Source organism: Sminthopsis crassicaudata, chromosome 1 (assembly GCF_048593235.1).
Source record: "Sminthopsis crassicaudata isolate SCR6 chromosome 1, ASM4859323v1, whole genome shotgun sequence".
NCBI lineage: Eukaryota > Metazoa > Chordata > Mammalia > Dasyuromorphia > Dasyuridae > Sminthopsis > Sminthopsis crassicaudata.
This window is the reverse complement of record NC_133617.1, coordinates 534,113,526-534,125,805: the sequence shown is the minus strand read 5'-3', so window position 1 is coordinate 534,125,805 and position 12,280 is coordinate 534,113,526. Positions and strand designations below refer to the sequence as shown.

Below are 12,280 nucleotides of genomic sequence, written 5' to 3'. Positions count from 1 at the left end.
AACATCCTTTATATTAGACTGGAAGAAAATTAGTAACATCTCCCCATTTTTACCCTTTTAATGGCTATGTTATACTCTAAGGCTGCTCCTTCTGTAGTAAGAACAGATAGGACAAATAGCTAGATAAGAAGATTGCAAACAGGATGTAATGATACCATATGCCCACATAAGAAAATGATGATCCCAGGAACCAGGGAAATGTAAATAATGTTTTATTCCCATGGAACAAAGCCTACAAGGTTTTTAGCATAGCCCCTTTGGGATTTCTTTTTTTTTTTTTTTTTTCTGTGCAGTAATAAAACATACAATTGGCTTCCCCAAACTTGACAGGAACACTGAGGGACAGGCATGTTTCTTTCTGGCCACTGAGCTACATCTGCCCTAACTAGAAACACACACTACCAAGCACGCAGGCATCCAGGTATCAGCGTTTATCCCCTTTAGTAGGAGAATGCGAGTGTATCTGCTCATGGCACGGGGCTACACACAGCCTAGCCTCCTAAAAAGAATGAACAGAATTTTCTAGGTCTTTGTCAGAGACCATAAGTGCTGTGGGGAACTTAGTACTGCAGCGCACACAGTCAGAACTGTGGCCTTAGAAAACAGGTTTTCAGTAGTCTTCCTCTGGGCAAAAAGGGAAGTAGTATGCCTGCTCATAAATTAAATGTTACCCCTGGCTTGACAACTTTGACGGCATTCATTCCCACCTGGATTCAAAATTGGAGGGCCTGAAATTAGATCCAGGTAGATAGAAGGGAGCCATGGTCTCCCAGAGAGAAGCTAACATTGTGGTTAATCAATTTTTCATGGTAGAAATACTTGTTTGCATGTTTTCTATCAGTCTTCTTTATATGGATCTATGTTTGTTTACAGTGTCTCCTTTGATGTAAGGAACTAATATCAAGGTCTACCCCCAAATCACAAGTAGCCAAGATTAAGAGATGTCGTTGAAGATTTAAGAGCAATATAGAACTGATTTTGGTGCTACACTTTGAGTATGGTTAGCACCAAAGGGTGAATATACAAAGTCAGTCACTTGTACTTTCTGGAATGATCAACAAGATAAGTAAGAATTGAATGAATTACAAAAGAGTCTGCAGAGTATGGGGAAGTGAACTTGACTTCAACTCATGGGAAATTTTTAGAACTGATGCTGATGATTGTTGGAACATCTAAATAAGAAAATAATCATAATGAAAAATCAGCTTGGCTTTGTCAGGAAAAGGTCATGCCATGGAGGAAGTTGGGGGATAGGGGAAGGAGAAGAGTGAATAGGATCATTAATCTCAGGGATGAAAGGAGTATGAATATGTTTTACATATATAGATTTTTGGCAAAAGTTTTCATATACTATCTATACTAATCTTAAGAAAAGAAATGAAATAGATGATAATATATTCAGATGAATCAGAATTTGTTGGATAGAAACAGTCAAAAAGAATAGGAGGTCCCCAGTGAACAATCTCAAAGATTTATGCTTGGCCCTATTCTCTTTGATTTGGATAAGGCATAGACAGCATTCTCATCAACCAAGCAAAGGACATGAAGCTGAAAAGGACAGCTTAAATACTTTAGTCAAGTTCTTTTTCATAGGCTAACAACATCAGACTGAATCTAAAAAGAAATTAATATGTCACAGGTCCTGGAGTCAGGAGGATCTGAATTCAAATCCAGACCTCAGACACTTAACACTCACTAGCTGTGTGATCCTGCAAGTCACTTAACTCCAATTGCCTCATAAAAAAGAAAAAAAAATTGAGTTAAAGAATAAGGTTTATGGGGGGAAAAAACACCTAGGGATAGATTGACTCTAATGGCTCAAAATGCCTGTGTCAGAGATTTAAAAAAAAAAAAAAGTCTTTCAAGTTCTCCAAGAAATAAATAGGAATAACAATGGATGGGAAATTTTTCAAGCCTTGGAAGTCCTAAATTAATCCTTCAAAGTCATCAGAGTAACATGTGATACACTACTTAGGATATAGGATACTGTTTTCAAAACTCATTTTCAGAGTTTTCCATACTCAAGCATAATTTCATTCATTGTATTTAAATAATTTATTTTTATTCATTGATCTTCATTTAGTGGTCAAAATCAAATATTCAATAGTTTCTTTTGTTTGTCCAGGCCTAACTTTTTATTAACACAGGGAGGAAAACTCCCTTTAGTTAATGTAATTTTAAACATTAATCATTTCTTGTTTATTTAAAATTCTGAAAAATTATCCAACAACTATAAACTGGCAATGACTACCCTGCAACTGGTAATTTTATGCATGGTCTTGAATTCTGGAAAACCTGGGATCCTGGTCTACCTCTGACACATTCTGATTTAATGATTCCTCTGAGGCATTTGACCTCTTTTGCCCCTAGTTTACATTTTTTGAGACTATCTTTTAATATGCATAGAATGGGAGAAAGAATATATAAATCCTACTAAGCCAAACCATCCTATTGATCAGATTAAAAATCTACAGTTTTTAATTTTGTAAAATATTCAATGACAAGTTTTCAAAATACATGGGATAGCAGACCAAATCTCTTTTTTAAACAAACTGTATATCAATATAAACATAGTATATCAAAGAAAAATATTGAATAAATGTTGAATCTTAGAAGTGTTTTACTCTTCATAAAGAGTGCCAACTCAACCCAAACTTTTAAAAGTAATTTAAAAATATTAAAAATAGATTTGGAACAACTATAATACAATCTTATTCATGTAAAAGATTTCAAAATACATACCTCTCTTGAAGCAGGTCTATAACCATATCCAGATGGTAAATTTTTATCTTCTTCACAGCCTTTGGCTCCTGGGCTAAAGTGCAATTCAACATGAAAACGCTCTTCAGAAGACAGATCCTGAGAAAGGTGAGGAAACATTCTCTCTCAAAATGAAGGATTTAGGGTTATTTATTTTTGAAAAGATACAGAACAAAATAATGAAATTAAGTTACCTTGTTTGGATCTTCATAGAGCATGATAACAATTTGAGTCATGTAATTGAGTTCATTGACAACATTTAGATAATCCATAGCACGCCTCCACTGATCATCTTTTGATTCCTAAACAGAAGTTATATGTTATAACATTTCTAGTCTTTTGATTCCTAAACAGAAGTTATATGTTATAACACTTCTAGCTTACTACAAGTTTTAAAAAGTCATTTTATTTTTCAGTATTCTTAATTCTATGAGACCAAATGGAGAGAACATGAATTATAAAAACCCATAATTTTTTTTAGTATAACTCACTATAATGTCACAAACAATAGATATATAACTTTATTTACTTAAGTTTATGTAAAATATGAAAACCATCGTGGTTTTAGTAAATAGAACATTGGACTTTGGATCTGAAAGGCTTGGGTTCAATGCTGTCTCTGACATTTACTACTATAGAACAATGGGCAATTCACCTCTATATGCTTTAGCCCTTTTCTAGGAGTCATCTAAATCTTAAACTAATTTGTATCGGGATTTAAGAGTTCCTCTGCCATTAAAAACGACAATTTTTTTGCATACTGATGTCTATAAAACATACATGTAATATTAAATAGGTCAATTAAAAAACATATATAAAAATATGAAAAATTATCCAATAGCTATAACAGTTGCTACCACAATTAGTATCCTATGTATCAGGACACACCCACACAACACATATGTGTATGTATGTGTGTGTGTATAATATATATATGTATATATATGTGTATATATATATAAAATCTTTTTTTTAAAAAAGGTAATATACTAATTATGTAAGATCTAAAGACAGAGAAGGTCCTATTATGACTGAAAAATATCACATCATCTAATGTAGTACTATACGCCCCAAATACAAGTAAGTACTGAATTTTTTGGGGGGAAGAAGGCTCAAAATTCATCCTTTTGAAGAATGCAAAGTATATAAATTCCTCCTACCTAAGGCAGATTAACAACTGCATTTTATTATCTTAAAAAGTTTTCTAGGGTAGAGAGATGATAATGGAGAGTAGACAGGGCTTTGTGTGAGAACTTCCTAGCTTCCTTCAGAATCAACAATAGATCAAGTCTCTGAATGGATTCTGGAGTGATAGAACCCTCTAATATTTGGAGTGTAATAATTTTCCAGCTAAGATAAGGACATCAAGAAAGGTCTGTTTCAGACAATTCTCAGATGATGAAATTGAAACTATATCCACTCATATGAAAGAGTGTTCCAAATCACTATTGATCAGAGAAATGCAAATTAAGACAACTCTGAGATACCACCACACACCTGTCAGATTGGCTAAGATGACAGGAACAAATAATGATGAATGTTGGAGGGGATGTGGGAAAACTGGGGCACTGATACATTGTTGGTGGAGTTGTGAAAGAATCCAGCCATTCTGGAGAGCAATTTGGAACTATGCCCAAAAAGTTATCAAACTGTGCATACCCTTTGACCCAGCATTGCTGTTATTGGACTTATATCCCAAAGAAATACTAAAGAGCGGAAAGGGACCTGTATGTGCCAAAATGTTTGTGGCAGCTCTTTTTGTTGTAGCTAGAAACTGGAAGATGAATGGATGTCCATCAGTTGGAGAATGGTTGGGTAAATTATGGTATATGAAGGTTATGGAATATTATTGCTCTGTAAGAAATGACTAGCAGGAGGAATACAGAGAGGCTTGGAGAGATTTACATCAACTGATGCTGAGTGAAATGAATAGAACCAGAAGATCGCTGTACATTTCAATGCTGTATGAAGATGTATTCTGATGGAAGTGGATATCTTCAACATAAAGAAGATCCAACTCACTTCCAGTTGATCAATGATGGACAAAAATAACTACACCCAGAGAAGGAACACTGGGAAGTGAATGTAAATTGTTAGCACTACTGTCTATGTACCCAGGTTACTTATACCTTTGGAATCTAATAATTAATGTGCAACAAGAAAATGGTATTTACACACATATATTGTATCTAGGTTATATTGTAACACATGTAAAATGTATGGGATTGCCTGTCATCGGGGGGAAGGAGTAGAGGGAGGGGGGGGGATAATTTGGAAAAAAATGAATACAAGGGATGTTATAAAAAAAATTGCTCATGCATATATACTGTGGAAAAAAAAATTCTAAATTAAAATTTAAAAAAAAAAAAAAAAAAAAAAAAAGAAAGAAAGATCTGTCTCAATTGGGCAGGTACAGTGCAGTACCTGTGGTGCAAGGAGACCCAGAGCAGATTGGCCCAGAGCAGAGAAGTTAGTTAAAAATACAGCAGCACTGGCTACTCTGCCCTGGTTCAGAAGGTGAAAGGATTTGAGCAGACTAGCTGTGTGGCTCCCACACAACTGCAGAAGACAAATAGTGAGCCTGTGAATCCCAGCATAACAGGTAGAACTTGGTCAGGTCCACCTAGAACAATGGCAAAGTCTGCAGCACTGACCCCAGTGCAGGCAGCTTGAAACCTCTGTTGCCTTGTATGGGAAGCTTGAGGCAATCTTCCCTGTGTCCTACGAGGAGACCTTATCCTCTAAAAATAAGTAAAAGGAGCTCTAACCATAGAAAGCTACTATAGTGACAGGGAAGTACAGAATAATCCCAGAAGACACCACAAAATGCCTCCAGGAGATATGAACTGGTCTTAAACTCAAAAGGCTCTTTTGGAAAAGTTCAAAAACAATCTTAAAAGAAAGTTAGAAGAAAAAAGGGGAAAAGAAATTAGAGCTTTGCAGGAAAGTTTGGAAAAGGAAACAAAGAAGCTGATTGAAGAAAACAACTCCTTAAAAAAACACATTTGGTGAAATGGAAAAAAAAAACATTGAAGGAAAAAATTTTTTATAAAACAGATTTGGCAAAATGGTGAAAGAAAATAACTCCTTAAAAAATAGATTTGGCAAAACAGAAAAAGACAGCAATTTTTTAAAAAAATTGAATTGGTAAAATGGGAAAAAAAAATCCAATGAACAAAACAACTCCTTTAAAAGTACAATTAGCAAAAGGAGGTAAGATAACTAAAGAAAATAATTCACTAAAAATTAGAATTGGACAAGTAAAAGTGAATGACTCAATGAGACATAGGAATCAAACAAAACCAAAAGAAAAAAAAAAAGAAAAGGAAAAAAATAGAAGAAAATATAAAATACTTCATTGGAAAAACAACTGATCTGGAAAACAGGTCAAGAGGGACAAACTAAGAATTATGTACTACTTAAAGCCACGATGAAAAAAAAAAAAGGAGTTTGGACAACATCTTTCAAGAAATTATCAAGGATAATTGCTCTGATATCCTAGAACCAGAGGGCAAAATAATCATTGAAAGAACCCATCTGAGACCTTAAAATGAAAACTCCAAGGAATATTGTAGCTAAATCCAAAATTATCAGATCAAGGAGAAAAGATCTAGCAATCAGAAAAAAAAAATTCAAATATCAAGTAGCAACAATAAAGATTACTCAGGACTAGCAGATTCACTTTTAAAGGATCAAAGAAACTGGAATATGATATTCCAGAAAGCAAAGGAGTTTGGATTGCAACGAAGAATCAACTACCCAGCAAAATTAAACATTATCTTTCAGGGAAAAATATGGACATTCAATGAAATAAGAGATTTTTCAACCATTTTTGTTGAAAAAACCAGAGGTGAATAGAGAATTTCATCTTCAAATATAAGACTAAAGAGAAGCATTAAGAAAGTAAAAAGGGAAGAAAAAAATTTTTTTAAACATTAATTTAAAATGTTACATCCCTCCTTGAGAAGATGATATGTCTAACTCTTGAGAACTATATCTTTGTCAGGGTTATACTTAGAAGGTGTAGGAAAAGTTGACTTTAATGTGACAATATAAAAAAGAAAGTAGTGGTAGAAAAGGGATTGTACCAAGAGAAGAGGAAAGAGGAGGTAAAATAGAGCAAATTACATCATAGGAAGAGGTATAAAAGACCTATTTCAGTTGAGGGAAAGAACAAAAGGGGATGAACATTTTTTTGAACCTTAATTTCATTGGATTTGGCTCAAAGAGAGAATATCAGACATAATTTGTTTGGTATAGAGATTTGTCTCACCCTAAAGGGGAAAAGGAAGAGGAAATGGGGTGGATAATAGAAAGGAAGGCAAAAGTAGAAGAGAAAAGGGATAAGAAGGGGGAGGGGCTGAAAAAAGAGAAAGGAGACTGAGGGAGATAGTGGTAAGAAGCAAAACACTGGTAATGAGGCAAAGAGGAAAAGGAAAGAAAAAAACCTAACAAGGAAAATAGTATGGAGAGAAATAGAGAATTAGCATTTTTAACTGTGAATGTAAAAGAGATGAACTTTTCCATATAATGGAAGTGGAGAGCAGATGGGTTAAAAGACAGAATCCTACAATATATTGTTTACAAGAAATACATATGAAGCAAAGTGATTCATATAGAATAAAGACAAAAGGCTGGAGCAGAATCTATTATGCTTCAGCTGAAGTTTTTTTTTTTTTTTAAAAAGCAAGGATAGCAATTCTGAGCTCAAATCAAGCTCAAATCAAATTTTGCAAAATTTTGCAAAAGCAAAAATAGATCTAACTAAAAGACATAAAGAAGGAAACTATATCTTGCTAAAAGATATCATAGATAATGAAGTAATAGCAATTCTAAACACATATGCACCAAGTGGCATAGCATCTAAGTTCCTAGTGGAGAAGTTACATGAGTTACAAAAAGAAACAGATTGCAAAAATGTACTACTGTGGGAATTTCAACCTCCCTCTATCAGAATTAGATAAATCTAAATATAAAATTAACAAGAAAGTAGTTAAGAAGTTGAATAGAATTTAAGAAAAATTAGGTATGACAGACCTTTGGAGAAAATTGAATAGAGTCAGAAAAGAATAAACTTTTTTTCTCAGCAGTACATGGCACCTACACAAAAACCAACCATGTATTAGGGCATAAAAACCTCACAATCAAATGCAGAATAGAAATAGCAAATGCATCCTTTTCAGATTAAGATGCAATAAAAACTACATGTACTTAATTAGAAACTAAATAATCTAATCCTAAAGAATGAGTGAATGAAACAACAAACATAAAAACAACTGATAATTTTATCTAAGAGTCAACATAACACAATTTATGGGATAGCCAAAGCAATTTTTAGAAGAAATTTTATATCTCTAGATGCTTACATAAATAAAATAAAGAGAAGATCAGTGAATTGGGCATGCAACTAAAAAAGTTAGAAAAAGAAAATTTAAAACCCCAATTAAATACCAAATTTGAAATTCTTAAAGTAAAAGGAGAGATTAACAAAAACTGAGAAGAAACTAATAAACAAAATTAAGAGTTGATTTTTATGAAAAATCCAACAAAATAAGATAAACCTTTGGTTAATATTTTTAGAAAAAGTAAAGAAAAAAACCAAATTATTATCATCAGAAATGAAAAGAGTGAACTTGCCACCAATGAAGAGGAAATTAAAGCAATAATTAGGAGCTTTTTTGCCTAATTGTATGCTAATAAATCTGATAATTTAAGTGAAATGGATAAATACTTATAAAAATAGAGATTGCCCAGATTACAAATGAGGAAATAAATTAACTTAAATAGTCTCATTAAAAAAATTGAAAAAGCTATTGAAAAACTTCCTAAGAAAAAAAATCTCCAAGGCCAAATGTAGTGTTCTTGTTGATTTTCTGGAGGTCTTGGGACTAGCCTTCTTTTTGCAGATTAATCACCACAAGAATATCCAGGGATAAAGTCCAAATCCTTTATTATCTCCTTCAAAGTCTTGTTTCCTTGCCTGGGGCTTCTGCTAGCTTTTTTGAAGCCCTTCAGACCACCTTAGGGCCTTGGTCTCAGTGGGGGGGATGGGGGGGAAGCAGGAGGACAGGCCCACCACCAAGAGGCTGATAAAGGGAATGAACCTCTCTTGAGTCTAAGGATTTGTGCTTCAGCCTCCAGCCACCATGAAAGTAGAATGATGGAATGAATTTGTCTCTCAGTCCATGCTGGCTGTTATATACTCTATTATAATTATATTATCATAGGTATGAATCTTGTAGAACTATATTAAGTACTAAGTACATGAACAGAATTAAATAACTATTAATCACCATACTAAATGAGATATAACCATTGTCTTTATCAATTCCACTGAGTTAGCACCTTGTAAGAATCTTTAAGTACAGAGTTCTGGCCCATAACAACTGATACCTAAACCAGGGAGGGTCAAAACTAAGAAAGAAAACTATAGATCAATTTTTTTTTTTTTTTTTTGGCTGAGGCAATTGGGGTTAAGTGACTTGCCCAGGATCACACAGCTAGGAAATGTTAAGTGTCTGAGGCCAGATTTAAATTTGAACTCAGATCCTCCTGACTTCAGGGCTGGTGCTCTACCCATTGTGCCACCTAGCTGCCTCGATGCAAAAATCTTAAAATAAAATATGAACAAAGATATTACAGCCGCTTATCTCCAGGGTAATACACTATGACCAAGTAGGGTTTCTATCAGGAATGCAAGGCTGGTTCAATATCAGGAAAACAATCAACATGACTGACCATATCAATAACCAAACTAACAGAAATCATATGATTTTTATCAATTGATACAGAAAAAGCATTGGACAAAATATAACACCTATTTCTATTAAAAACACCATAGGAATAAATGGAATTTTCCTTAAAATAATAAGTATTATCTATCTAAAATCATCAGCAAGTATTATATGTAATGGAGATAAACTAGAAGCATTCCCAATAAGATCAGGGGTGAAACAAGTTTGCCCACTGTCATTATGACTATTCAATATTGTACTAGAAATGTTAGTTTTAGCAATTAAAAAAAAAGAAATTAAAGGAATAAAGAGTAGGTAATGAGGAACAAAATTATCACTTTCTACAGTTGATATGTCATATTAAAGAATCCTAGAGTATCCACTAATTTCCTTAATTTACGAACAAAGAGTAAATCAAACAAAAAAGTAAATCAAAGTGATTTACCTATGGTGATAGTATTATTAGAGCTAAAATTTGAACATGAGCCGCTTATATATGTAAAAATTTTGTATATAGGAATAAGTACCAGACCTGTTATTTTATTCCTTTAGGGAACTTCTAGATGAGGACATTCTATCAATTCAGGTTAGCCTTTCCTCTACAATTTAAAGAGTTTTCTAGTGGGTTAGATCAGGGTTCCTTAAACTTTTTCCACTCATGATCCCTTTTCACCCAAGAAATTTTTGCATGACCCTGAGATATCTATGTAAAAATAAAAAGTTACTGATAATAAATCATAATTTTGCAATCCCCACATTAAATTACAAGATCCCATATGGGGTTGTGAACCACAGTTTAAGAGACTAGAGCACTTAAGAAGGTTGACTTCCCCAGGGTCACACAACTAATTTGTAGGATTTGAACTCAAATTTTCCTGGTTTCAAGACTAATTCTTCAGATATTATACCATGCTTCACAATCAATTATACATATGTACAGCTTTGTGCATATACACATAAAGAAAATATATAATGTAACTTAAACATGTACATTTCTACAAAATTATTTGAAAAAAAAATCATATTTTGTAATAAGCTTATTTTGTAGCTTTGGGAGAATTTTGTTTTCTTAGTCCAACGTTTGGTATACTATGAGTCTGACTTTCAAGAAAATCTAATATAGTATCATAGATTTAGAGCTGGAAGGAACCTTTGAAATCTTTAAGTTTAATTCTTTTATGTTGCCAATGAGGATACTAAAGTGCAAAGAGGTTAAAATAATTTCCCACAATCCCATTGATAGCAAGTGCAAAGTTGACATTTAAAAATCCATGGTTATAAAAAGAGAAATTAGGTATTGTTTATTCATTTTCTAAAAAGATCAGTTTCCCCCTTAAAATTCTGACATTTTATCTCCCTGAAGAATACCCACTTCTGTTTTTAGGAGGTTATAGGTAAATTTTAGGTGGGAAAGAGTGAAATGATTCAGCAGATGGGAGATATTCCATGGGGTCAGCACATGAAAAATATACTTTACTTGTCCTATTTACCTTCATGAGGAGTATGTATGCACAGAGAGAAGAATTGAGAAATTGCATTAGCCCTAGAGAAAGTGAAATCAAGGCATTATCATGCCTTGAAGGCAAAACTAAAAGCATGGTGGCAATAGGATAGTCTCCATATTTTTTATTCCAGATTCCCAAGCTTCAGGAATACATGCACACACACACAAAATTTATTTGCATATATATCAAAATATAAAAACATATAACAATGAAAGTAAATATTTAATACTTTTACTTCTTTTAAGATATTTTAGGAGATTTTTTTTTGGTAGGGGGAATACAATTACAATGGAAAACTGCATTAGGACACATGGATTTGACTTTTTTAACCTCACAATAGTGCTGGCACAAGGTACTTCATCTCCCAATGCCAGACATATCTACCAGCTGAATTCTGGCTTCCTTCAAGTCCCAGCTAAAAGTTCATTTACTACAAAAAAGCCTTTCCTGATCCCCCTCTTAATTCTAATGAGTTCTATCTACTGATTAAATCCAATTTTCTCTGAATAGATCTGGTTTTATATAGTTATTTGCATATTTTCTTCCCCATTATATTGTGAGGTCCTTGGGAGAAAAGACTGTCTTTTTCCTCTCTTTTCATTTCCAGTGTTCAGCACAATGACTAGGAACTCAACAGATATGTAATTAATATTAACTGATTTTTATTAGGTGGTCATACTGTCAGTTATTAGAAATCTGAAACTTTGAATCCACATCTTGTCCTTTTTAAAAAGGGCTTTAGCAACATATATATATATATATATGTATGTATATATATATATATATATATATAAATCTGCATGTAAGAACAGAGAAAAATCTTAGCTGAGAAAAATGTTGTCAACTACACATATCAAAATTAACTAATTTATCATCAAGTTCCGAGCATAACTTTTGTAAAACAGAATGAAACATACTAGTAATTAAACTTACATCACATAAGGCACCATAACGAAGAATGGATAGTAAAGAGTGTACATGACTTTCACTGGTAAAATATAATCTAGTACGAACATGACGTTCAGGGGACATGACACCTCTGGAATACCTAAAGTAAGAAGCAGACAGTGTTTTAAAGTTTTAAAGACATAATCTATATTATAAAAGAAAAAAAAACAACATGATTTTATGAGAAATATTATTTTTAAAAATATTATAAAAGCCGTAATATCTGACATCATACCAATCATGAAGTCATATGACTTTGTCATACAAATATTTTTGGTAGCCCAAATCATCATTTCAGAAAGCAAGAATTAAAACTGAAACTAATCACAAATG

At 33.1% G+C, this 12,280-nt stretch overlaps 1 protein-coding gene across 24 annotated transcripts in view; it reads right to left on the bottom strand.

Annotated features, from left to right (window-relative positions):
• Positions 1-12,280, bottom strand: part of PPIP5K2 (diphosphoinositol pentakisphosphate kinase 2) — a 103,111-nt gene that overhangs the window by 22,792 nt on the left and 68,039 nt on the right. For all 24 annotated transcript variants that reach the window (XM_074281889.1, XM_074281890.1, XM_074281892.1 and 21 more), the window contains 3 exons: positions 11,933-12,047; positions 2,955-3,062; positions 2,743-2,859 (listed from right to left, as the gene is read on the bottom strand). In XM_074281889.1, coding sequence (XP_074137990.1) covers positions 2,743-2,859; positions 2,955-3,062; positions 11,933-12,047 — 340 coding nt within the window. The remainder of the gene's footprint in view (positions 1-2,742; positions 2,860-2,954; positions 3,063-11,932; positions 12,048-12,280) is intronic.